The 24,585-nt window shown below is 45.9% G+C and overlaps 1 protein-coding gene across 5 annotated transcripts; it reads left to right on the top strand.

The window, feature by feature from the left end:
- Nucleotides 1–3,316: 3,316 nt before the first annotated feature.
- PTPN20 (protein tyrosine phosphatase non-receptor type 20) lies at nt 3,317–22,329 on the top strand. Of its 5 annotated transcripts, XM_033148438.1 has the most exons (10): nt 3,317–3,382; nt 8,874–9,025; nt 10,824–10,933; nt 12,964–13,070; nt 14,154–14,302; nt 15,315–15,405; nt 16,548–16,885; nt 17,872–18,087; nt 19,142–19,204; nt 22,024–22,329. In XM_033148438.1, the coding sequence occupies exons 2-10, from the start codon at nt 8,972–8,974 to the stop codon at nt 22,102–22,104; spliced, it is 1,209 nt and encodes a 402-aa protein (XP_033004329.1). In that variant the 5' UTR covers nt 3,317–3,382; nt 8,874–8,971; the 3' UTR covers nt 22,105–22,329. The 5 variants fall into 5 exon arrangements, with proteins under 5 accessions (XP_033004329.1, XP_033004331.1, XP_033004330.1 ...); XM_033148439.1 differs by lacking the exon at nt 3,317–3,382 and having other exon boundaries at nt 8,899–9,025; nt 10,824–10,894; nt 12,961–13,070; XM_033148440.1 differs by lacking the exons at nt 8,874–9,025; nt 10,824–10,933 and having other exon boundaries at nt 3,363–3,382.
- The last annotated feature ends 2,256 nt before the right edge of the window (nt 22,330–24,585 follow it).

The raw sequence follows: 24,585 nt of genomic DNA, 5'->3' as shown, positions 1-24,585 counted from the left end.
GTTCGAGCGTCTTCAAATCCCATGACACCTTTGGTAAAGGCTGTTCTCCAATTGGAGCATTCGCAGGCAAGTGTTTCCCAATTGTCGGCGTTTATACTACATTTTTTTTAGATTTGCCCTGCGACAGTCTTTGAACCTCTTTTGTTGACCACCAGAATTACGCTTTCCATTTTTAAGTTCGGAATAGAGTAGTTGCTTCGGAAGACGATAATCAGGCATTTGCATGACACACTCAGAAACCTCAGAGACTTGTGGGAAAGAAGCCATGGTTGCTTCCCATGCATAACGGCCTGGGTTCAGTCTTTGTCATGCGTGCCATGGAAACAAGGAAGGGCATGTGCGCTCTTGCATTTTGCTGGTATGTGATTGAATCCCACGGCTGTAAACTCTACTGCAGTCAAATTAAATAAATAAATGCAACTACAGCAACAATTCCCCATGGAAAGGTCATAGGACCGGTGGAATTATTTTAATATCCTTGCCCTAATTTGGGGGCGTCTTTATTGAAACGACATAGAACAAACTGGCCTGTGAGAAGCAAGTAACTGCTTTGGGGAATTGCGAGGCGAAAATAAGCAATCATTAACCCAACGGAGAAGATACTCTGACCTTATAATGGAGGCAAGTCCCACTATAAGTGAAATACACTCCCAGCAGTATATTGCCGAGAGAGGCCATGAAGATGGCTTAGGTTAAGAAGATTTGTATGTCGTTTCTAATTAAGGGCAGGGTTTTAAGAAGCTTTCCTGACCTTGAAACGACCAAAGCTAAAATTGGAACTGTAATCCCCACTTCAAAAGTTCCAAGAAGTTGCTCCATTGTGCTATATGGGGAGCCTGCTAAAGACTCATTTTCAGGGCTGTAAGCTTGTGTGAGTAGCCAGGGCTTATGCAGTATAACCAGCTAACCAAACAGGGCATTGAGAGCATGAAGGGCAAAACTGCATCCTTGGGAAGCTGTCACAGGGCAATTTGGAGTCATAAAAAAAAACACCTGGCCACCTCGCTGTTTGCTCCTAGCTCCATAACTTATGAACAACTTAAAAAGAACCATCTTTGGGGGAACCCGATTCTTGCATCCTTCCCTTATAAGAATTTTCACACAATAGGGGACTTTGATTTTTTTTAATTAAATCTACTCGCATTCAAGGGAAGGTAGACCTCCCCACTCAACACTGGGCAAGTCAGGGACTGAGCATGTGGGGCAAAAATGCACAGGGATGTTGACCCTGCCTCCCATCCACAAATACACCAGAGCAGACCTTTAGAAAGTGGTAAATGCTGGTGAGCATTTAGCATAACGTTGACTCTCATAACACGAGCAATAATGCTAGCAATAATTATTAATACTATTACTAGTATCAAAGAAGGAACACATGAAAATTAAAATTCCCAGTTAAGCCAATCTTAAAAAATTCTTTATTTTTGCTATTAGGCAATCACATTTATCAAATATCACATATTAAATAATGAATAAAATGAAATTTACATAGATTTGCCTATCTAAATTCGTATTAACAATATCGAGAATAACTAGTAAGCTAGTTTATTTATTTTATTTCACAATAATTTATTTTATTTCACTGCTTGATTGTAAAACAACAACAACAACCTCAAAGTGCTTTACACAAAGATAAAGCAATGAAATCGAGGGGGGGGAATCATTACCCTACTTTAAAACATACCAAAGTTAAAACGCTAAAACAGATTAAAATCTCCTCAACTTTCTAGGCATCTGGGTCGGCTTGTCTAAATAATAATGTTTTTAGCAAGCGTCCAAAAGAGTGCAGTGAAGACTCCTGCTTGATCTCAATAGGCAGGGTGCTGCCATACTAATACTGGTTGACCAATGGGAAAAATAATAAGAAAAAAATGTTCAGCACAACGCTGTGTTGTTTCTGTAGTCTTTAATCAAGTCTCCTGGGAAATCTCTACTTTCCAGAGACAGTGCAGTGTAGAGAAGTGTTGTACCTGAATAGTTCAACAAGCTCAATTCAAGGTGCTCCCCCCCCCCCAAAAAATAATTTTTAATCCAATATCTTGGATTAACTCAGAGTGGGGAACTGTTGGACTGCAGTTCCTAACACTCCTAAACAGCATAGCCAATAGTCAGGGATGGTGGGAGTTGTAGTTCAGCAACATCTGGAAGTCTTGCCCTAGCCCTTTTCTTACTATATAAAATAACTCTTGAGTGTCATCACGTTGCAGTTCGCTTGGCCACAGACAGGTAGTGCTGCAAGCATGGCAACACAGAGTCACTCTATGATTCTATGGAAGAAGGTCTAAGGAGAGAGAAGAGGCTTAGTAATGAAGAAAACCACACTGAAAACAATTTAAGCATTTACGAGAAAGAATACGACAACAAAAGATAGGGTACTTTCCAAAAATATACACCTCAGGTGTCAAAGGCGTTAGATTTAGCAAGCAAAAGTGTCATGGAAGGCTTATCAGACGCACCAGTCAGGAAGTTAGACAATAATTTTATTTACAGGTAGCTAGCCGTGTTGGTCTGCCATAGTCAAAACAAAATAAAAAATATAAAAAATTCCTTCCAGTAGCACCTTAGAGACCAACTAAGTTTGTTCTTGGTATGAGCTTTCGTGTGCACGCACACAAAATAATTTTGAATAATTTTATTGTTTCTTCTAAACAAGAACAGAACAGTAATAGGAAAGTGAACTATTTTCCTTTGCAATGAAAAACACTGTTCATTTCCGTTTGTTTGTTTTAAAGGATGTTCCTGACACTTTTAATAACACATGTCATATGGCAACATTTCCTTGAGTGCTTTACTAATTGAGCAGCACACAGAATAAAATTATTAACAGAGAAACAAATCAGAAAAAACCAACCCTCTAAAACAACTGGCCCTATGTTCTTCAGTTGGACTATGGACCAGAATAGCTGGTCATTATCATCTGAAATGACAGCCTATGACCCTTTAAACATCTACAGTTATCTCAATATCCCCAATGCCACCGCTGCCCCCACCGCACCCCCAGTTATGCCTCTTGCGGCACTTCATAGAGGTCAGAAACTTGTAGATGTTCCTGGCAGGCAACAGATTAATTATTTGTTAGACAAACCACCTCCCTGGGAGTATCGGAGAACAATTTTATCCTTTATCCTGCTGGTGCCTCCAACCCAGTCACATGCCAGCTTTAAGGGTTGCTTTGGAAACTGCTCTCTGGGAGGTGAGGGACTCCTGGGTTCAGTTAGCGCCACAAACGGACGGAAACAAACAAACAGAGGTGAGGCACCTTTGGGGCAGGGGTGAAGCAGCTTCATAGCATAGTTTGGTGAAAATCGACCCATCTTTCCTGCTTTGGGGCGAAGAGAGTTTCCCACCTCAGCGCAGCACGCCTGATTCTGCGGCACATGAGGTATGGCAGAGTTTTTACCAATCCGTAAAGCGAGCCAGTGTGGCATATTGGATAAAGTGTCTGACTTTTGAACGCAGGGCATTCGGCCTAACCTTCCTCACTGGGCTGTGAGAATAAAAGGGGGGAGGCGGGTCACGAATGCTGCCCTGAGCTCCTTGGTGGAAGGGTGGAAGGGTGCGGCTGAAATTGGAGTGAATCAGGTTAGTCGTTTAGTCGTGTCCGACTGACTCTTCATGACCCCTGGACCAGAGCACGCCAGGCACTCCTGTCTTCCACTGCCTCCTGCAGTTTGGTCAGACTCATGTGGGTAGTTTCGAGAACACTGTCCAACCATCTCGTCCTCTGTCTCCTTGTGCCCTCCATCTTTCCCAACATCAGGGTCTTTTCCAGGGAGTCTTCTCTTCTCATGAGGTGGCCAAAGTATTGGAGCCTCAGCTTCAGGATCTGTCCTTCCAGTGAGCACTCAGGCCTGATTTCCTTAAGAATGGATAGGTTTGATCTTCTTGTAGTCCATGGGACAATCAGGTATAATTCTGCAACAGCATGCTCTCCAAAACTCGATTTCCCGCAACTGAATTCCGAGCCTTTGCTTATTCCTCTAGCGTCTTGTAAGAATGAATGACGTTTTCTAAAATGTAATACGGTAAAACGCATTATGAACAAAATAGAATCATGAGGCTCATCTATGAAAGGAAGAGAGGGGTGAAATTTTGTAACTTGAATTAGGTTGTTTGGGTGGGGCTGGGTGAGCTTTGTAATGTCTGGCTACAGACAACGGCGGTTGTTCACCAAAAATACACCTTAGCCTCTTCACTGGTTTATTTTCTCAGGGCACAATACATTCCCAATACTGAATGCACAGAAGCAGCATGCCACCGTACCTTAAACCAGGTGGTGGTCGTAGTGAGATTCCATAGCAGAGTAAATGCCACATTCTGTGCCCCTGCCTGCCCACTCAGTTCTACATTTTTGACCAACAGTGGCCTTGCAAAAGTCAAAAGGCTCAGTGGCACCTGCAGCGTGCATGAGCAGCAGGTTGCGTGTCTACGCAGATGGCACTCAGAGCTGCAGTAAGCCAACTGTTCTTTCACTGTGAGCTGGGCAAAAGTTGGAAGCGGGCTGCTTTTTCCTTTTATCACCCATTGACTGCAGTGGCAAGGAATTTCTCACACCATTATGTCATCTTTCCACCTCAAGTAGCCTATTGTCATTTCAGTGTTCTTCCTTAACCTGGCATCGGACCTTAACATACCTTAGATGGTACATACCGTTTACATTCCCGCCAGAGTGGTACCTATTTATCTACTTGCACTTTGACGTGCTTTCAAACTCCCAAGAGACTGCGATCTACTCCCACTATTAAAATAACTGGTAGTGATCTACCCATTGGGTTGACCAAAGTTGTTGAGCTTTTTTCCAGGGAGGAAGACCAAAAGTTGCTGAGCTTTTTTTTTTTTTTTTTTTTTTTAGCGTTCAACCAGAATAACGCGATCGACCAGGGACGCACCACAATCGACTGATAGATTGCGATCGACCAGTTGGCCATGCCTGCCTTAGATGTTTGCTGGCATTCACCTTTTATGTCTCTGAGGCCTTCCAGGAGATTATCATTTCATAATTATTTAGCATTTTTAACCTTCATGACAGCAGTTTACTCTCCTGTTATAATTGCAGAGGTGCTCCCATGCCTGTATAATTTGAAGACCTGCATGTCAAGAGAGCCTATATTTCACACCATCAATAAATATGTAATAGAAATATAGGAAGGTGCCTTAATTATGATCATCTGTTGGTTGGCTTGTGACTGCTTGTTTATTCCATATTTATCTACATATGTTCTCCATTGCAGAATAGTTAATCAATACTGAGCTGGAGAAAGCAGCCGGTGGCAGTCTGGGACTTGCTTTGGTGGAATGACCAGGCAATCATGAGAAAAGCTGCCAGCCAAGTCTCCAGGTGGGTAGCCATCTTACTGAAGGTAACATCTGGATCCCATTGAAATTAATGAGACGTACATCATCGCTAACGTGTCACATTTATTTCAATAGGGCTTCAGTTAATCTAATTTGGATCCAACCCATTCCGCTACTCCAAATGATAGTCAGAGATTTGTGTATCTCTTGTCAAGAGCAGTTCTACCAGCTGGATAACTCAACTGGTTAGAGTGTGGCACTGATAACACTAAGATTTCAGGTTCGGGAATAGCTGCATATTCCTGCATTGCAGGGGTTGGAGTGGATGGTCCTCAGGTCCCTTCCAACTCTATGATTCTGTGATCGGGGGTGGCTGAATGAAGCATACAAACTTATATAATCCACATTAAACATTGGAGTCATTATAGCTAGACTGTAAGGTAAAGGTAAAGGACACCTGACAGTTAAGTCCAGTCACGACCGACTCTGGGGTTGCGGCGCTCATCTCGCTTTATTGGCCGAGGGAGCTGACGTTTGTCCGCAGACAGTTTTTCCGGGTCATCTGGCCAGCATGACTAAGCCGCTTCTGGCGAAACCAGAGCAGCGCACAGAAACGCCGTTTACATTCCCGCCAGAGTGGTACCTATTTATCTACTTGCACTTTGACGTGCTTTCAAACTGCTAGGTTGGCAGGAGCAGGGACCGAGCAACGGGAGCTCACCACGTCACGGGGATTCGAACCGCCGACCTTCTGATCGGCAAGCCCAAGGCTCAGTGGTTTCTGGGTCCCCATTGATAAACAAACATATAGGACTTCATATCTGAGATACCTGATAAAGCCACAGCACTTAGGAAAATTAAGTATGATAGCACAGCATTTGTCCTTTTTAACGGAGCTGCCAGAACAGTGTCAGCTGAGAAGCGGTGGGTAACAGTGCACTGCCGCTAGGACTGTGAACGAAGCTGCAATTATAGGACATCTTGCCTCAGAATTTTTGTAGAGAACCGGGAGACTGAACAGACAACCCCGGGCCTACTAACTCAACGCTGTTGCATCCAGCATTTAGAAATCGCAGCTAGTTCTAGATATATTTTATCATGTCAATTGGAATTAAAGTGCCTGTGCTTCCTTCCTTTGGGCTTATTTTGCCCTTTATAATGTTAAGTAGTGTTCGAAACCCCCATTGTTCTAGGCGCATTTTGCAACAGGAGAGATTTCATCAGCGCAAGCAGTTTCTGAGCTCTGGGCGCGGTACTGCGCCTAAGATTTCAGATTAAAACTGCAGAGTGGAAGGAGGACTTTTTTCCTGCCTCCCCACTTCCAGCTACTCTCTGAAGACTGGAGAAGAGACCCTCTTAAAAAGATTAGGCGCGTGGGCAGGGGAAGAACTAGACCAGGGGTAGGCAACCTAAGGCCCAGGGGCCAGATGCAGCCCAATCACCTTCTCAATCTGGCCCACGGACAGTCCAGGAATCAGCGTGTTTTTACATGAGTAGAATGTGCACTTTCATTTAAAATGCACCTCTGGGTTATTTGTGGGGCATAGGAATCCGTTCATTATCTGGCCCCCCACAAGGTCTGAGGGACGGTGGACTGGCCCACGGCTGAAAAAGGTTGCTGACCCCGAAACTAGACTATGTGAAAAATGAACATAATATTTTAGCCGCAGTTCGTTCGTTTTCATCTTTGTTTTCTTGTTATATATAAAAAAGTGTGCCTGGGCATTCCGTTGTTGCACCCATAACCTAGGTTTTAAGGTGCCATTTAGCTCCTAGCTTTCCTATCTCAGTTTCTAACATTGATGTTAAGCCTATATTCCTCTGGTTAACGTGGTGTCTTCAGTGCTGTGAAGATTGCCCTGTTTGACAGGAACAGATTTCTCGTGGAGTATTGCTTATTATTATAATAATAATAACAGAACACGCCAGGCTGTGTTGTGAGCTTTCTCCCTGCTGAGTGTAGCTTGTGCTCGTCGTCCCCAGAGAGAAGAGATGTGAAATCTGAGTTTGTGTGACGTCACAGAGTGATGGGCAGAAGGTTCCACACCGGAACTGTGACAGTTGGGGAAGCAGTTGCGGAGGATGTTGTGAGGAGGTGGATCATCTGGGCCATCTGTGGGGTGCATACCAGACTACATCCACGGCTGATCATGAGGCTTTCCTAAGTTAACACCCCTCTGAACTTCTATATGAGGTTGTGCCCTTTTTTCTCTAAAGATCGCGTTGGGAAGGCTTGCTTTCGTAACTGGAAGTTAGAATACCCAGGAGCATAGCTGTCAAGTTTCGGATTTGAAAATAAGGGATCAGCCGTCTCACCTATCCCAGGGACAGTCATATGTCAGTGGTGGGCGGAGCCAGAAGCAAAAGTGGGCGGAGCAGCAATGTAAACTCCAAGCGGGCTCGGGCTCAGAGCGGAGCAAAGAGGAGGGCAGCCATGTGCTCCGCGTGATGGAGCCCCATCGTCTTCTTGTCTGATCCCATCAAAACAGGACAGGAAGCAGCAGCTGCTCAAAGGCAGCCAGGCTCCGCCCGCCAGTTAACCCTATTGGCCGGCTGAGGGGCTCGGCGGCAACGGATAGGGGCTGATGCAGGGGGAGGAATACACCCCCCTGTAAGCACGGGAAACGGCTCCCACTTGCTTTGAGGGCTGAGGCTTTTCTCTCCAAGTAGGCGAGGTCTTCCCACCCAGTCCCTGGCCAGCAGGGGAGGAGCTGCTTCCATTAAAAACGGGAAATTTAAGGGAAATAAAAAATAAGGGAGAGCAGCAGGAAACTGCTTGAAATAAGGGAGAATCCCGGGGAAAACGGGATACTTGACAGCACTGCCCAGGAGTGCATGTTGCCTGTTTTAAACCGTTGCTACACTAATGCCTTAGCAAGTGAGCTCTGCATGTTTCCCAAACTTGGGTCTCTCCAGCTGTGGGGGGTTTTTTGGACTACAATTCCCATCATCCCTGACCACTGGTCCTGCTAGATAGGGATGATGGGAATTGTAGTCCAAAAATAGCTAGAGACTCAAGTTTGGGAAAGCCTGTTCTAGAGGGACAAATTCTTCTTGCTGCTTCCCCCCCCCATTGTGGCTTCTAAGGTAAATCAAAGGTAAAGGACCCTTGGATGGTTAAGTCCAGTCAAAGGCAACTGTGGGGTTGCGGCGCTCAGCTCACTTTCAGGCCGAGGGAGCCGGCGTTTGTCCACAGACAGCTTTCCGGGTCACGTGGCCAGCATGAACTAAACCGCATCTGGCGCAACGGGACACCGTGACGGAAACCAGAGCGCACGGAAATGCCGTTTACCTTCCCGCCACAGTAATAATAATAATAATAATTTATTATTTGTACCCCGCCCATCTGGCTGGGTCTCCCCAGCCACTCTGGGCGGCTTCCAACAAATATTAAAACACATTAAAAGTATGGATTCTTATGCCTAGATGAACGCGGTTGCTTGGGAATCCTAGGAGCACAGCAAGGGATCATTTTCTAAGACCAGGAAGAATCCAGTTAAATGTGTAGCAAGGCGAGGAATGGCTGCAGCTTCTTTTCTTAGTGAGTTTCTAACTTGTCTGTTTTTTCTTCAATGCAGTTTGGTGAAATGAAACAAGCCCACAACTCTTGCTCTTTGCCTCGGTGGTGGTGGTGATAACATGCTGCATGTAGCCCAGAGATATAACATTTCCAGAAATGCTGCGGCCATGGAACCTTTTCCACAAAAAGAAAAACAAAAAGGGAAGCAGGGTGCGTGTGCTTTAAAATAAGTGCAATGTTTACTTTCTTAAATGTTTGTGTGTAACTTGAATTGTACTTCTTAGCCTGTTTGTAAAATGTAAAAAAATATAAATGTTTTTGTTGTAAACAGCAATTAGAAATGTACCCATTGTTAATTTGAAACTGCAATCTGCTGGTTCCTAGCAGCACAATCCTTTGCATGCCTGCTTATAAGTCCCCGTATGTTAAATAGAAATTACTCCCAAGTAAATGTGCATAGGATTGGAGCCAAAGGTAATTTAGGATTGCCTGCATGCTACAGTAATTTACTGCTGCTGAGCCACTGCTTTTCTGTAGCTAGCTGGAATTGGAATTAAAATGGAGATTCTATACAAGACTATATAGCACCATATTATCTAGCAGTCGCCTAAATTTGGGCTACAATATGTTATTCAGCTAATGTTCTTGCCTGTTTCGTTGCTTTCTATTTATCCCAGCTTAGGGGACTTTTAAAAATCAATTTTATATCCTTCCTTTCCTCTCAAAAGGGAGCCCAGGATGGTTCACAGCATAAAAAAAGTATAGGGGGGGAATGAATATTAAAACATTTTTCAGAGTTGGAGAATCACAATCACAGAGGCTCCAGCTGCCCCTATTTTTCAGGGACAGTCCCGGATTTACAGAAGCCGTCTCGGTTTCTGATTTGATCCTGGAATGCCCCGGTCTTCCTTAAGACATCCTTATTTTCATCAGAGAAATGTCGGAGGGTGTGGAGTTATGCGACCCCCGAGCCAAGGAGATAGGTAACCATGCAACCTTTAGACATAGTTGTCGACTTTTCCCTTTTCTTGCGATGAATCCTATTCGGAATAAGGGAATATTTCCCTTAAAAAGGGGGGAAAGTTGACAAGTATGCCTTTAGAAGACATCTGAAGTCAGCCCTGTATAGGGAAGTTTTTAAAATGTTTTATTGTGTTTTATATGTGTTGGAAGCCGCCCAGAATAGCTGGGGCAGTTCAGTCAGATGGGTGAGGGATTATTATTATTATTATTGAAACAAAATAGAAAATTCTTTCCAGTAGCACCTTAGAGACCAACTGAGTTTGTTCTTGGTATGAGCTTTCGTGTGCATGCATACTTCTTCAGATACACTGAAACAGAAGTCACCAGATCCTTAAATATAGTGAGGGAGTGGGGAGGGGTATTACTCAGAAGGGTGGTGGGAATGGGTGATCAGCTGATAGGTGTGGAAAACCTGTTGACGACTCTTAACGGCTGCAATTAGTCTTGCAGGGAAAGCAAGGGGTGAGATGGCTAAAGATAGCTTTGTTATGTATAATGAGATAAGAATCCAATGTCTTTGTTCAGACCAGGTTTCCCCATGGTTTTAAGTTTGGTGATTAGTTGCAATTCAGCCATTATTATTATTATTAAATAGGACTGCCCTATTTTCATCGGAGAAATGCTGGAGGGTATGCAATCAGCATGTAAAACAGAGACATATTATATAATAGTGGCTGGTTTATTTTACAATGGGTAAGGCAAGTCTCCATATGCTGAGAGACAGTTGAGCGATCATCTAGGTACAGAGTCCCTAGGACAGAGCAAATGTTGCTTAATGCTATTTGTCGGCACGGAGGAGCCAAAGTTGCATTCAAGAAGACAGCCACAAATCTTATCTTTCATCCTCAGCCTGGGTTAAACGGGGAGATATTTTGAGTAGCTCTCCAGAGCTCACCATGCTTCTGTGGTCTTCTATATGTCTCAACAGCGTTTCCAGTTTCCCTTGTTTCAGATCGCTCACTGAGTTTGTCGTTGTTCCTCTTAGGCTACAGATGCTAAGTGCAGCCCTCCTCTCAAAAGAAAGGATGAACCCGGGAAATCGGAGGTTATTTCAGGCACATCTGAATTCATCACCACACATAAAATACAGCACAGGTATATTCTCTGCCAGCTCCATCATATTATTTAAGCGATCGGCGGTTTTGTGGGGAAGATACAGGGGAGTTCCATATGCCCAGAGATCCTGTCCCTGTGCCCAGGGAGCGGTTGAGTCAACTGAACATATCCTTTTGACCTGCCCATTTTATGCAGATCTTAGACAAAAACTTATAGCTCCACTCCTAGGCAATTTAGCCTAGTAGACAGAGAAAGACAGGTTTTGCTTTTGTTGAACAATTTCACTGGTACCACAACTTTCTTGGTGGCCAAATTTCGTTTTGTTTTGGCCCTTAAACCCCGTAAGGTTAAAATCGACAGTATTGACATGGGTCTAAATGTATAATCTACTTCTCATTGTATGTTTTAGTGTTAAGCTCCTTGAGATGTTTAGACGTTTTAATTTTTGTATGGATAATGATTGTGTACTGATTGACGGTCGAATAAATTTTATTGATTGATTATTGAAGCGAGGAGCAGGTGGCGCCGTGGTCTAAACCACTGAGCCTCTTGGGCTTCCTGATCGGAAGGTCAGCGGTTTGAATCCATGCGACCGAGTGATCTCCCGTTGCTCTGTTCCAGGTCCTGCCAACCTAGTAGTTCGAAAGCACGCCAGTGCAAGTAGATAAATAGGTACCACTGCGGCGGGAAGGTAAACGGCATTTCCGTGCTCTCTGACTTCCGTCACAGTGTCCCGTTGCGCCAGAAGCAGTTTAGTCCTGCTGGTAACATGACCCGGAAAGCTGTCTGTGGACAAACGCCAGCTCCCTCGGCCTGAAAGCGAGATGAGCGCCGCAACCCCATAGTCACCTTTGACTGGACTTTACCGTCCAGGGGTCCTTTACCTTTTATTATTTAAGCAATTATTTAAGCCTTTTGACAGGACTCACAAACACCACCCCAAAAGCACCTCTGCAGCACTTTTCAGTTTGCATTGTTCTATTTTACAGAGTCACCTTTCTGGGTTCTCCCCCTGGAGATGTTTTAGACAGCGTCCTTCCTGTGAGAGTTAGCTTCCCCAGATGAAGGGGGACACAGCCTATCTCTCCTCTGTCTGGGAGAAGGCCAGAAGGTTATTTTCTGTAAGTTCTACTACACAGTAAATGTGGGCGGATGTTAAAAGAATCCCCCCTCTCTGCCAGAAGCCAAATGTTTGGAAAGAGGTTTAGGAAGTTCTCATGCAGTGCTTGAGATAAAGACTCATGGAGAATTCCCCATATTCTTAGCCTGCAGTACAACGGTATACATGGCTACTTCAAGCCATTGATTGCCTCGTGCAAACTCCACACTTGATTCGGCCCGTTGCCCTCGAACCCTGGTGCTCTCCTCTTTCACCTTCATTAAAAGGTTCTTTAATTCCTCAGATTGGATTACTGGGCCCAAACTAACAAAACGAATTCCAGTATGGACAAATGTAAAGTTAGGCAGGAAGAACCACGACTCTTCGTGACCCCATGGACCAGACCACGCCAGGCACGCCTATCCTTCACTGCCTCTCGCAGTTTGGTCAGACTCATGTCGGTAGCTTCGAGAACACTGTCCAACCATCTCATCCTCTGTCGTCCCCTTCTCCTTGTGCCCTCCATCTTTCCCAACATCAGGGTCTTTTCTAGGGAGTCTTCTCTTCTCACGAGGTGGCCAAAGTCTATGGAGTACCAAATAAATAATTTTAAGAGCCTGATCGTGTTGTGGTGGGTACTCTGTGAGTCCAACGAAACCTTCCACATCATTCCCACTCACAGATCTGAGCAGCAAAGAGGCTCAGGTTGTGCCGTGTTCTTTAAAAGAAACTTGCTTCGTAAACCACCAAGCAGGAGTTTGGTCTGACATGTAGCATCCCCCTGGTCCTAAAGAAGTTGGGTTAAAGGTGTGGTTTGCAACCAGGGTCTCCACATTTCTGTGCGGTAATCAGCAAAGAGAAAGGAAACAGAGACAGCTGCTTTAAGGTTGTTTCATTTTAGCACTGGCCAGTGGTAGCGGTTTCTGCCATTTCCAATATAGAAAGTTAAATGAATAACGTCGTTCCACAGCCTGCAGAAAGACAAGCTTGAAACACAGAAAATGGAAACAACAGAATCAGAGGGATATGCGAGTGAAGATGAAGGCGTAGCCAAGAGACTGTCTACCCTGCCCAGAGGTACCTACATAAATATCTGCATCAGCTGGTATAAATCTCATTTATCTTTTGGTTTCATTGAAGCATTATTATTATTATTATTATTATTATTATTATTATTATTTGTACACTACCCATCTGAGTGGGTTGCCCCAGCCACTCTGGGCAGCTTCTAACAAATATAGAAGCATAATAAAGCCAAACATTTAAACTTCCTTCTAAAGTCGTACCTTGGAAGCCGAACGCCTTGGCTCCCGAACGATCAAAACCCGGAAGTGAGTGTTCTGGTTTTCGAACGATTTTCGGAAGCCAAACGTCCAGCGCGGCTTCCACGGCTTCTCGTTGGCTGCAGGGTGCTCCTGCAGCCAGTCGGAAGCCATGTTCTGTTCGAAAACCAAGGTACCACTGTACAGGCTTTAGATGTATTATAAAAGTTGTATAGTTATGTATCTCCCTGACATTTGAACTTACTGTGTAGTAGCATCTACAGAAAATAAGTTGTAGTGAATACCTGATATCAGGTAATCCTCCCATGATGGAATAATTGCCCATCATGACTGGAGTATCTTCTTCCCCCTTATATCCGATGCAGAGGTCAGGATAGCAGCCTTTGAGGCCTTGTACCATAGGGCATGGGACGCAGGTGGCGCTGTGGGTTAAACCACAGAGCCTAGGGCTTTTCGATCGGAAGGTCGGCGGTTCGAATCCCCGCAACAGAGTGAGCTCCTGTTGCTCGGTCCCTGCTCCTGCCAACCTAGCAGTTTGAAAGCACATCAAAGTGCAAGTAGATGAATAGGTACCAATCCGGCGGGAAGGTAAACGGCGGTTCCATGCGCTGCTCTGATTCACGAGAAGCGGCTTAGTCATGCTGGCCACATGACCCGGAAGCTGTACACCGGCTCCCTCAGCCAGTAAAGCGAGATGAGCGCCACAACCCCAGAGTCGTCCGCAACTGGACCTAATGGTCAGGGGTCCCTTTACCTTTACCTTTTACCACAGGGCATTGGCTGAGTTGGGATTAGGCAGGTACATTTCTGTGGAGAGTCCCGTCCGCCAGACCTCCCCAACCAAAAGCAAACGATTCCTTTTATATCAATCCGATAGGGGCGTCACTTGTCAGTGATGAAGAGTTGGCTGAAATGTCACAGATCAAGATATTGCAACGGAGAAGCGGTTCAAACTGTAACACTGAAAATCTAATCCAGAAGCTTCAAAAGCAGATCGAAGAGGAAGAGATTCTGAAGGAATATGTGGTGAGTGCTCTACCTCTTCAGGTCTGAGTGTTGCTATTTCAGCAGCCATGAGCAGAATTATTTTCCTCCATTATGAGGCAATTGTGCTACTGTACCAGTATTGTTACGGTGCAGTCCATACACGTGTCTGCTCATGAATTTGGTGGGGGTTGCTCCCAGGTAAGCGTGTACTTATTTCAAAACAAAATAAAAAATAAAAAATTCCTTCCAGTAGCACCTTAGAGACCAACTAAGTTTGTTCTTGGTTTGTTCTTAGTTGGTCTCTAAGCTGCTACTGGAAGGAATTATTATTATTATTATTTTGTTTTGACTATGGCAGACCAACACGGCTACCTACCTGTTACTGATTTCAAGTATCTCTGAACTATTAAGAGAAAAATGCGTTCTGTTTCTGGAAGAAGGTACAGAAAACTCCAGTTTAGATGCTTAGAAATACCATGACAATTCTAAAAACATTTAAGGTTTAGCAGACATGAATGCTAGGGACGCGGGTGGCGCTGTAGGTTAAACCACTGTGCTGCTTGGGCTTGCCGATCGAAAGGTCGGCGGTTCGAATCCCCGCGGCGGGGTGAGCTCCCGTTGTTCGGTCCCAGCTCCTGCCAACCTAGCAGTTCGAAAGCATGTAGTGCAAGTAGATAAATAGGTACCACTCTGGCGGGAAGGTAAACGGCATTTTCGTGCGCTGCTGTGGTTTTGCCAAAAGCGGTTTAGTCGTGCTGGCCACATGACCCTGAAAAACTGTCTGTGGAAGCGGACAAACGCCAACTCCCTCGGCCTGTAAAGCGAGATGAGCGCCGCAACCCCAGAGTCGTTCGCGACTGGACTTCATTGTCAGGGGTCCCTTTACATAGCTAGACATGAATGCTAGCTATGAATCAGATGGATTATCTCTTGCAAAAAAAAAAAGAGAGGAAAAATGGATTCACTGAATGCACACACATAAAAACCCCACATATATACTCCTACTCATGTCTCTGCAAATGAAGGATGTTGAATTTTACCTTTCTTTTAGAGCTTAGAGCACATGAAGCCAACCGATGACTGCCAGATTGCTGCAGCAGCAGAAAACCGGGAAAAGAACAGATACCGAGATATCCTCCCATGTAAGGAATTGTCTCTGTGGCGGTCTAGGGAGAATGCGAGGAAAATGCATGAATGAGGACAGAACATGTAATTTGCTCAATGCCAGCTCAGTTGGTTAGACGTTAGAGAGTGTGGTTGGTTGGTTAGAACATTTACCTGTGATTTAAAATCTTGGACCTAGGCCTTAAGACTTTCCACTGGACAATTATAATAATTCAATTTCATTCTAATATGAGAACCCAGCTCTATAGCTCACACACAATTTGCAGGTCATGTGTATATTATATATTTACTTGCTTTGGGGTTTTTGTGTGTGTGGCTGTAACTCAGTAGCACTCAACAGGCTGGACTTCCAGAATGTTCCGAACCTGGTCCCTAAGGGATTTAATCTGTGTACATCCCCAGCCACACAACTGGAGAGCTACAGCCTACCAACTTGCTCCAGGCTCTCGTCCTGGATGCTGCTGATTTCCTGGACTCAATCCAGTCTGGCTCCAGCACGGTTTGAGGCTGAAATGCCTTCAGTCAATCTGTTGGGTGACCTGCACCAAGAAACTATAGGTAGAGGGTCTCCTTGTTGATTTCCCCAGACCTCCCAGCTGTGTTTTGTATTCGGCCATGATATACTCCGTCTTGGAGGGGAATTGGGACACTTATTTGCAGTGGTTCCTCTTTGTTTGTTTGTTTGTTTGTTTAGAAAAGGTGTACTCTGCCCCATCAGTATTGCTACTTCCAAGGCAACTATCGAGACCAATGAAACAGATAAAAACATCACCACACGGGCAAGCTGTAAACAAATAAAATACATACATGGGATATTTTGTTAGAAAGCACCCCATGTCAATATTTCATGGTGCAGTTTGCAGACTGTAGAGAAGGCTTAGAGGCCTGGAAGGGCTGAGCCAGTATGGTGTAGTGGTTAAGAGCGGTAGACTCGTAATCTGGGGAACCGGGTTCGTGTCTCCACTCCTCCACATGCAGCTGCTGGGTGACCTTGGGCTAGTCACACTTCTTTGAAGTCTCTCAGCCCCACTCACCCCACAGAGTGTTTGTTGTGGGGGAGGAAGGGAAAGGAGAATGTTAGCCGCTTTGAGACTCCTTCAGGTAGTGATAAAGCGGGATATCAAATCCAAACTCTTCTTGCTCTTCTTCTTCTTCCTAGACGACAAAACGCGGGTTCCCCTCGGAGAGGTCGAAGGCTACATCAATGCCAGCTACATCCGCGTGCCAGTGGGCAAGGAAGAGTTTTTCTACATCTCCACCCAGGGGCCTCTGCCTTCCACCGTGAACGACTTCTGGCAAATGGTCTGGGAAAACCAATCCAATGTCATTGCCATGATAACAAGAGAAACGGAGCGAGGAACATCCAAATGCCACCGCTACTGGCCTGAACCCCCGCAGGACACTCTACTGGATTTGAGTCAGTTCCAACTGCGAATGAGTAACTACCAGATCCTAGATTGCTTCATCATTAGAGTGATAGAAGTTACAAAGAAACAGGTATGGCACCCAGGTTTGCACAAGTAAGAGACTGGTCACAGATGCCAAGCTTCATTTATGTGCATAATGAGAATAGTGATTAAGTTATAGTTGTTTGCTGGATTTTTCTTCTGTTTGCACGAGGAAAGTGATGGTTGAGGATACAAAGCTTGAGCTATGTGCATCATTAGGGACAGGGGTGGCGTTGCGGTCTAAACCACTAAGCCTCTTGGGATTGCTGATCAGAAGGTCGGCAGTTTGAATCTCCACGACTCCCATTGCTCTGTCCCAGCTCCTGCCAACCTAGCAGTTCGAAAGCACACCAGTGCAAGTAGATAAATAGGTACTGCTGCGGTAGGAAGGTAAACGACATTACCATGCACTCTGGTTTCCGTCACGGTGTCCCGTTGTGTCAGAAGCGGTTTAGTCATGCTGGCCACATGACCCGGAAATTTGTCTGTGGACAAACGCCGGCTCCCTCAGCCTGAAAGCGAGATGAGCGCCGCAACCCCATAGTCGCCTTTGACTGGACTTAACCATCCAGGGGTCATTATTTAACGAATTGTATACACAGCTTAATTGTAATCAGTGTGCTTTTTTCTAAAAAAAAAAATGTTTAGGGGTACTCTCATTTTGACTCAAGAAAATCACCATTTTATAGCTCAAATCAGGGAAAATAAATACGGTAAATGGACAAAAGTACAAAGATTCACAAAATGTTTATAGAGGTATGCGTACCCCTGCATGTGCACCCCCCCGAAAAAGCACTGATTGTAATAAAACTTGTAAGCGGTTTACAGAAATTAAAAACAGAATATTAAAATTATCAATAAGAGACCGTTAAAAGCAGGGCTTGCATAGGGGGTTTGTGTTGTTAGTAGTGTCAGGGGATGCAGACTTCAGATTTCGACTGAATTGCTTGGTTTCCCGAATTCTGATTTGAGAAGAGGGGAATCTTCCCATGACTAATTGTGTCACGGCTAGTTCTTTGACTCCTTCTACTGCAGACCCTTGAGATGCGCTCCGTACATCACCTCCAGTTTACATCCTGGCCAGACCACGGCACTCCCACGTCATCAAAAGATCTTGTCAAATTTGTCCGATACATGAGAAAAATCCACCAGTCAGGCCCCATCATCGCTCACTGCAGTGCCGGGATTGGAAGGAGCGGAGTGCTGCTTTGTGTGGATATTCTGTTGAGCTACATCGAAAAAGATATGCCTGTAAGTTCACTAAAATCCTCATTCCATCCTTAGCAGGCATGCCGTGTTGGGATGCTCACTATGTGCACAGGCAGTGAAAACATAAAGGCGAGGGGAAAGGCTGAGTAGGCTGGTGGGAGTTGTGGTGATCTCGGAATCATGAGACCCAATTGTGGACTCACGGTTTTGTCCACAGAATTGTCAAGTTGGAAGGGACCCCGAGTGTAATGACCTCTGTCAGGCGAGCAGGCTGATAAGCAGCAAAAGACTCTCCGTCAGTTTTATACAAGTTTATTTAAAAGAAAAACACATTCAGAGCATGGCATTCTGCTTGCTCTCATAAATCTTAGTTGCTCAGTCTGACTCATCATTCCTCCCCCAACAGGAAGAACGCCGAAATCCCACCTTTCGTCTCCTTCCCTTCTGTTGCTCTCTGAGCTTTTCTAATCTCCTCGTTTTAGGACTAAGGGGCTGGGCTACCTCTTCTTCAGAAGATTCAGCCTCCAACAATGGCTTATCTGCTGGTTGCCTGGCAATGCCTTGGCTGACTTCCAACTCTTCCTCCCCTTTGGGAGCTAACTCCTTCTTCCCTGGAGAGAAGGGGCCGTGGGCTGCTCTCTCTAAAATCAGACAGACAGTTCTCATCTACAGAGTCAGCCTCTTCTTCACTCAGCTCAATTTCTGAGGCTGACTTTTCTGCTGCGCTCTTGGGGGGGAGGCAATGTTCCTGACACCGAGACTCCTCCAGTCCAACCCCCTGCAATGCAGAAATCTCAGCTGAAGGATCCATGACAGATAGCCATCTAACCTCTGCTTAAAAACCTCCAAGGAACCTCGCCATTTGCCATGAACTCTCCAGGTGGCATCAGAAAGCCAAACGCTTGTCTCAGCGCTAGCTTCTCCCTAGCTAAAATGCAGGGATAAGAATACTGACCCGCCTCAGAAGGGTTCTTGCGGGGGCTGCCCCATTCTGAAGCGCTGTGCATTATTGTCAGAAGTTTGACGTGGGCCCTGGCCACCCTCTCCTACTGGTCTCCAAGGGTGGCAAATAAGTCGGCCTTCTTTATTCCCGCAGTTTGACATCAAGCAGATAGTAACGAATTTGCGGCAACAGCGCTGTGGCATGATTCAAACCAAGGTAAGGAGATCGAGCTCAGTTGTCTCCTTGCACAAACTGCATGGAGTTAAGTGGTTTACTTGTGCAAGAACAACGAGCGACTCTCAAAGCCCGCGAGCTGGAGCTGCGTACTTCTGCTTCCCATTGTGAAGAGGCCTTAGCAATTAATTGTGTCAAGGATGTGGCTCAGAAACCAAGCTTCATTTGTGCTGGGAGTTATCCAGGCTGAGACAAGGAGTCTGTTTTAGTATCTTAAGTTGTTCTCTTTTGAAACCTGCAAAACAAGGGTGACTTGCTCTAGGGAAGGAGTAGCAGGAATTCTGCAGTTTTTAGACACTATTGAAACCGCAGGTAGTTTCCCCCTTTTGGGAGATTAACTGCGTCTTATTAGCAGGGAGATGCATTTCTATCATTTTAGAATCCACTACAGAAAACCCAGAGCACAAAATTTACCCTTTAAAAATTACATTTGATGGTTCATAGAATCTTTCCGTATTTGGGTCGTTTTATAAAGTTTGAAAAAGGTGTGTCTTCTGGCCCCTCAGCTGTGCATGCTCTCTTGCTTATGTGACCACTTGGATCCTGACCCAAACATTGCAAATCCTCTGAAAAGCCAAATAAATGATGTTGCAATTATGTGCGTGCTTGGATGTTTAATTTCCCAAGAGAGCAGGATTTCAGTTCCATTGGAACGGGACTTGTGATTGGATTTTGCAAAACCTGTAACTGGCCCTGTATAGTAATTTATAGAGAGCAAAAGCAAATGTTTGAAAGGGGAGGGTCTTCAGGACAACACCCTACCTAGCAAAGGAATAGGGGAGGTCCTGCGCGCATTATCTTAGCAGAGTTTCCCAAACATGGGCCTCCAGCTGTTTTTGGACTACAGTTCCCACCACCCCTGACCAGTGGTCCTGATAGCTAGGAATGATGGGAGTTGTAGTCCCAAAACATCTGGAGACCCATGTTTGGGAAACCCTGATTTAGAGCCTTGGATTAGCTCAGGAAATGAAGCCTGTTATTGCTGGGTTGTTGTTTCCAGGTAAGTCAGTGCAACGTCAAGTCTCTCTGAGGTGAGCAGGGGCAAGCTTGCCCATCTCTCTCTCTGTTTGCCACACTTCTTCAGGGGGAACCGAAATAGTACTGTAGCAGCAAGCATTAGCCAAGCGATTGTCCCCACTGAATAGTCTCTCTCTCATCTGCTTGCAATAGGAGAGGTAGCGGAGTGGCTTCTAATCCGTTGCTTTGCAAAGAGAACTATAAATACGCGAGTAATGCAGGTAGAAAAGAAAGTAGGCTTCGGCTCAAGGTTATGCCAAGTTTGTGCTGCAACACATTCCTTGAGTCTTTGCGTTGACAGGTGGAGTCCCCCAACCCCCAGGCGGCCCCCCCGAGCAGAATAACGACACAAGACAACATGCTATTGGATTAAAATTGGCCACAACTTTATTAAGATTCAGATGTAGGGAGACCTTGGCTCAGGCATTGGGTGTTTATTCTTCCCAGCCCCCAGCCGGGGATCTGGGAAACTTCAGGGTTATCCAGAATGTGTGGGGATTGGGCTGGCTCTGGAGAACATATGTTCAAGCAGAGAGCGTGCCCCCCGTTTTGCCGCCACTGGTGGGGGAGAGCAATGACAACCTCTCGGCGTATGGTCAATGCCTCCCCCCAAGACCCCTTTAACTGGGAACCCTGGTATCGCAGCCGCACTGGGTGCGTGGAGTCACCGCCCCACGCTCTCCCCCCCCCCAATTTAGGAAGATGACTAAAGGATTCCGCCCAAGGCCTGAAACCGCCAAAGTTGTGACGAATTGCTACGGGAAAGGCGAAACCTGCCAATGCAGGGAAATTCCTTTCCGGCCCTTTAACAGCGGCCTTGACATAGCAGCGCCTACGTACCTGTGGAGAAGAGATTAACCTGCAAAATAAGTGTTAATTGAGGGAGTGGAGGGTGGGAGAAGCTCTGGAGACCAACTGCTGCTTCCTGGTAAGCTACTGTCAGATCGTCAGTGGTTGCTCATGAGTAATCAGCCAGATGCCGAACTTCTAACAACTAAGTTCTTTATTGTGCAAATATTTACAGTGGAGCTCAAATAAAAACGTCCATCTCATCCCTCAGCAGAGTCCAGGAATGACCGTTTCCGGTTCTTGGTCCAGCGCAGAAGGCGCGGGATTCTAAACCCCCGCCTCCCCCTTCCACGTCCTTCCTCCCTTCGCGATCGGAGCGCGGGAAAAGGTCCCTGTTCCCCACTTCCTGCTTGGTGTTGAGGCTCTGTGACCCTGACACAGCCCCTGTCCCGACTCCCTGCTTCCATCTCCCCCTCCCCACTGGAGGAGTGGTCTCCTCCAGAGGAGGAGGAGGATGACGAACTGCAGAGAGGGGGAGGTGGGTCCCTGTACCGCAACGGATCTGGGAAATCTACCTGTCGGGGTGAGGGGGGTCTCCTGAGAGCTACCTTCTATTGTGTGGGCTAGGTAGTCCCTCCCCTTACCTGGCCAATCCCCTGGAAATGCCTCCCCCAGGCGGGATTGGGCGCTTAGCTGGGGTAGGCGGAGACCCCAGGTATCCCTCCTGGGGGAAGGCGCAGCCAGTCCAAACTACCAGGTGTCGCCTAGGAGCTTAAGGGGCTGCACACGACCACGCAAACGTCGCCCCCCATTTGATGTGAGGAGCGGTCATTGCAGGCTCAGTGATGAAATGATTCTGCTCTGGGGAGGGGGTGGGGGGGGAGAGACACAGATCGTCCCAGAGCCAGAACATCCCCGAGCCTTGCAGGTTTTCTCTGTCTTTCATCCTGTGATGAGGAATATATATAACTGGCTGTTTCCTTCTTCGTGCCCAGGAGCAGTATATGTTTTGCTACGAACTAGCTCTTGAAGTTTTGAAGAACATCCAGAGCACGAATTCCTATGCAGCGCAGTAAGCAAAGCCACGTTGCCAGCACCTGTCTCAGATCCGCCTTGTTGCTTGAAACTCTTTCCATCGAGATGGCCATGAGAGGTGCTGCTGTACAAGTGGGGGATTTTTTTTTTTCCTGTTTCAGTGCTTGACAAACATGGATTTCTAAAGCTTTATGCAGGCAAAGTTGACACAGTGGGTGTAGACAAATGTCTGGTAACTAGCCATAAAAAATCTGCTTGCAACTGAATTCAGTTCTGCTGGTATTTGTAATGGTTTGGGCTTAATGGCTGTGTGGCAATGTCCCTTGGATGAATGGCAGCTGAAAGGAAGCAGACTTTAAGCCACACAGGACCTGAAAGAGAGAGAGGTGGGCCTGTGTTTTCAATAGAGGTGGCTTGTTTCCTATGGCAATGCCCCCCATTCTCATTCAAGCTAGAGAAGTATGACTCTTGAAAACACAGGCATCCTTGGCTGCTCCGCTTTATCACTGGTGATAGGACATGGCCTTTAAGGAGAAGCTGGAACTCACAGCGAAAGAGTTTTGGCAGTGGCAGGAGACAATGTTTTTGTCACCAGGACTGTGAACTGACAGGCACCTCAGCTTTTTATCCAGTGTGTTTCAATTCAAGAAAAGTACCGTATTTTTCGCTCCATAGGACGCACTGGACCATAGGGCGCACCTCATTTTTAGAGGAGGAAACAAGGGGAAAAAATATTTTTCTGGTTTTCCTCCTCTAAAAGCCCTGTTGTTGTTTTTTGAGGATCAGCTAAAGGTTTTGCAGCTTTTTTGCAAAGGGAAAAGCCCTGTTTTTTGAGGATTAGCTAAAAGTTTTGCAGCTTTTTTGCAAAGGGTAAAGCCCTGGGGTTTTTTTGAGGATCAGCTAAAAGTTTTGCAGCTTTTTTGCAAAGGGTAAAGCCCTGGGTTTTTTTTAGGATCAGCTAAATGTTTTGCAGCTTTTTTTGCAAAGGGAAAAGCCCTGGGTTTCTTTGAGAATCAGCTAAAAGTTTTGCAGCTTTTTTTGCAAAGGGGAAAAGCAAAGCTCCTTTTGCAAAGGGGGGAAAGCAAAGAGGAAAAGCCCCATTTTTATGGGGTTCAACTCACATTTCTGAAAAATCTTAAGGAAAGGGAGCCATTTCTACTGTTTCCAGACAGATAATCTAATCAGCCAGTCACATGTCCTGGGGAAACAAACAACCTCCCTCTGCAGCACATTCAACAAAGGAGGGCGGGGCTGAAAGGGAGCCGGGACTCTTATCTCTCTCCCAATCTCTTGCTGATCAGCTGATCAGCGGGGTCCTTTCAACACCCCCTTTTCTCTTTGTAAAATAAAAAGCACAATCTGCTTTGGGCCCCTGGTCAATTTAGCTCCAGGGACCACCATTCGCTCCATAAGATGCACAGGTATTTCCCCTTACTTTTTAGGAGGAAAAAAGTGTGTCTTATGGAGCGAAAAATACGGTAAATGTTGTGGTTTGTTGGTTGGTTGGTTTTTAATAACAGAATGGCCGTGTATGTACTTCTATGTATATACACTAGACTTCTGAAATTTAGCTGCCCAACTAGTATGCCTTCTGCAGGGAATCTATGATGCAGCCTTTTGGATAAAATGAGAGGGTGCCAGGTTTGCATTGGAGCCAGTCATGTTCTTACTGTCCCTGCAAAAACCCATGCCCTGAAATTTCAACACAGTTTCCAAAGGGAGTACGAATTGTCGTGAAGGAACGAGCACAGCTTTGTACACAACGTCAGTAAGGTGTGCTAAGGAGAATGGTGTCATTTCTGACTGAGCCAGAGTTTCCAAACTTGCAGCCGGTATCTGTAACAGCTGACTGGTCCCTGAGCCAGCAGCAAAAAGCTACAGCTTTTGCCACTCTTCACACATCTCAAGTTACATGTTTTTTTTCCCCTACATGCCAAGTCAATCTCTGGGGTGGAAATTTTTAATAATCATGAAGCAACCCTCCGTACCTATCTAACTTCTCCATGTCTATAATCTCGTGATAGACAAGATGAACTCCCTTCATTGCTGTCTATTGGCCATATTGGTATGGAATGATGGGAATCCAAAACATCTGGAGGGCATCGGGTTGGCTATCCTAATGCAACCCATGACATCTTTGTGGTGTGCCTCACAATGAAATTACCCATCACAAGAGAAATCTGGATGATCAACCCTAGGTCTCCCTCCCAACACTGTGGGGCTGGGGGCATTTGCCTGGGAGAATTAGCAGGCTCACTCAGCCATTTAAGATCACCCCCCAGCTGTGCTCCAAACTCAGGGGGAAATGGCCTGGCAGGGGGTATCTGCTGGGGAGAATTGGCGGGTGCAGGAGACCCCTAGTCTGCTGATTCTCTTCTGCATGTGGGTTTGGTACCAGACTTTTGCCAGTGTGGTGTAGTGGTTAAGAGCGCTGGACTCATAATCTGGTGAACCGGGTTCGCGTCTCCCCTCCTCCACATGCAGCTGCTGGGTGACCTTGGGCTAGTCACACTTCTTTGAAC

Source organism: Lacerta agilis, chromosome 5, assembly GCF_009819535.1.
Source record: "Lacerta agilis isolate rLacAgi1 chromosome 5, rLacAgi1.pri, whole genome shotgun sequence".
Lineage (NCBI taxonomy): Eukaryota > Metazoa > Chordata > Lepidosauria > Squamata > Lacertidae > Lacerta > Lacerta agilis.
This window is presented reverse-complemented; position numbering and strand designations above follow the sequence as displayed.

Coding starts and splice junctions, on each gene's coding strand:
- PTPN20 (XM_033148438.1), top strand. CDS start 8,972: ATGCTGCGGCCATGGAACCTTTTCCACAAAAAGAAAAACAAAAAGGGA. Junction 10,934..12,963: donor ACACATAAAATACAGCACAG/GTATATTCTCTG, acceptor GTCGTTCCACAG/CCTGCAGAAAGACAAGCTTG. Junction 13,071..14,153: donor ACTGTCTACCCTGCCCAGAG/GTACCTACATAA, acceptor TCAATCCGATAG/GGGCGTCACTTGTCAGTGAT.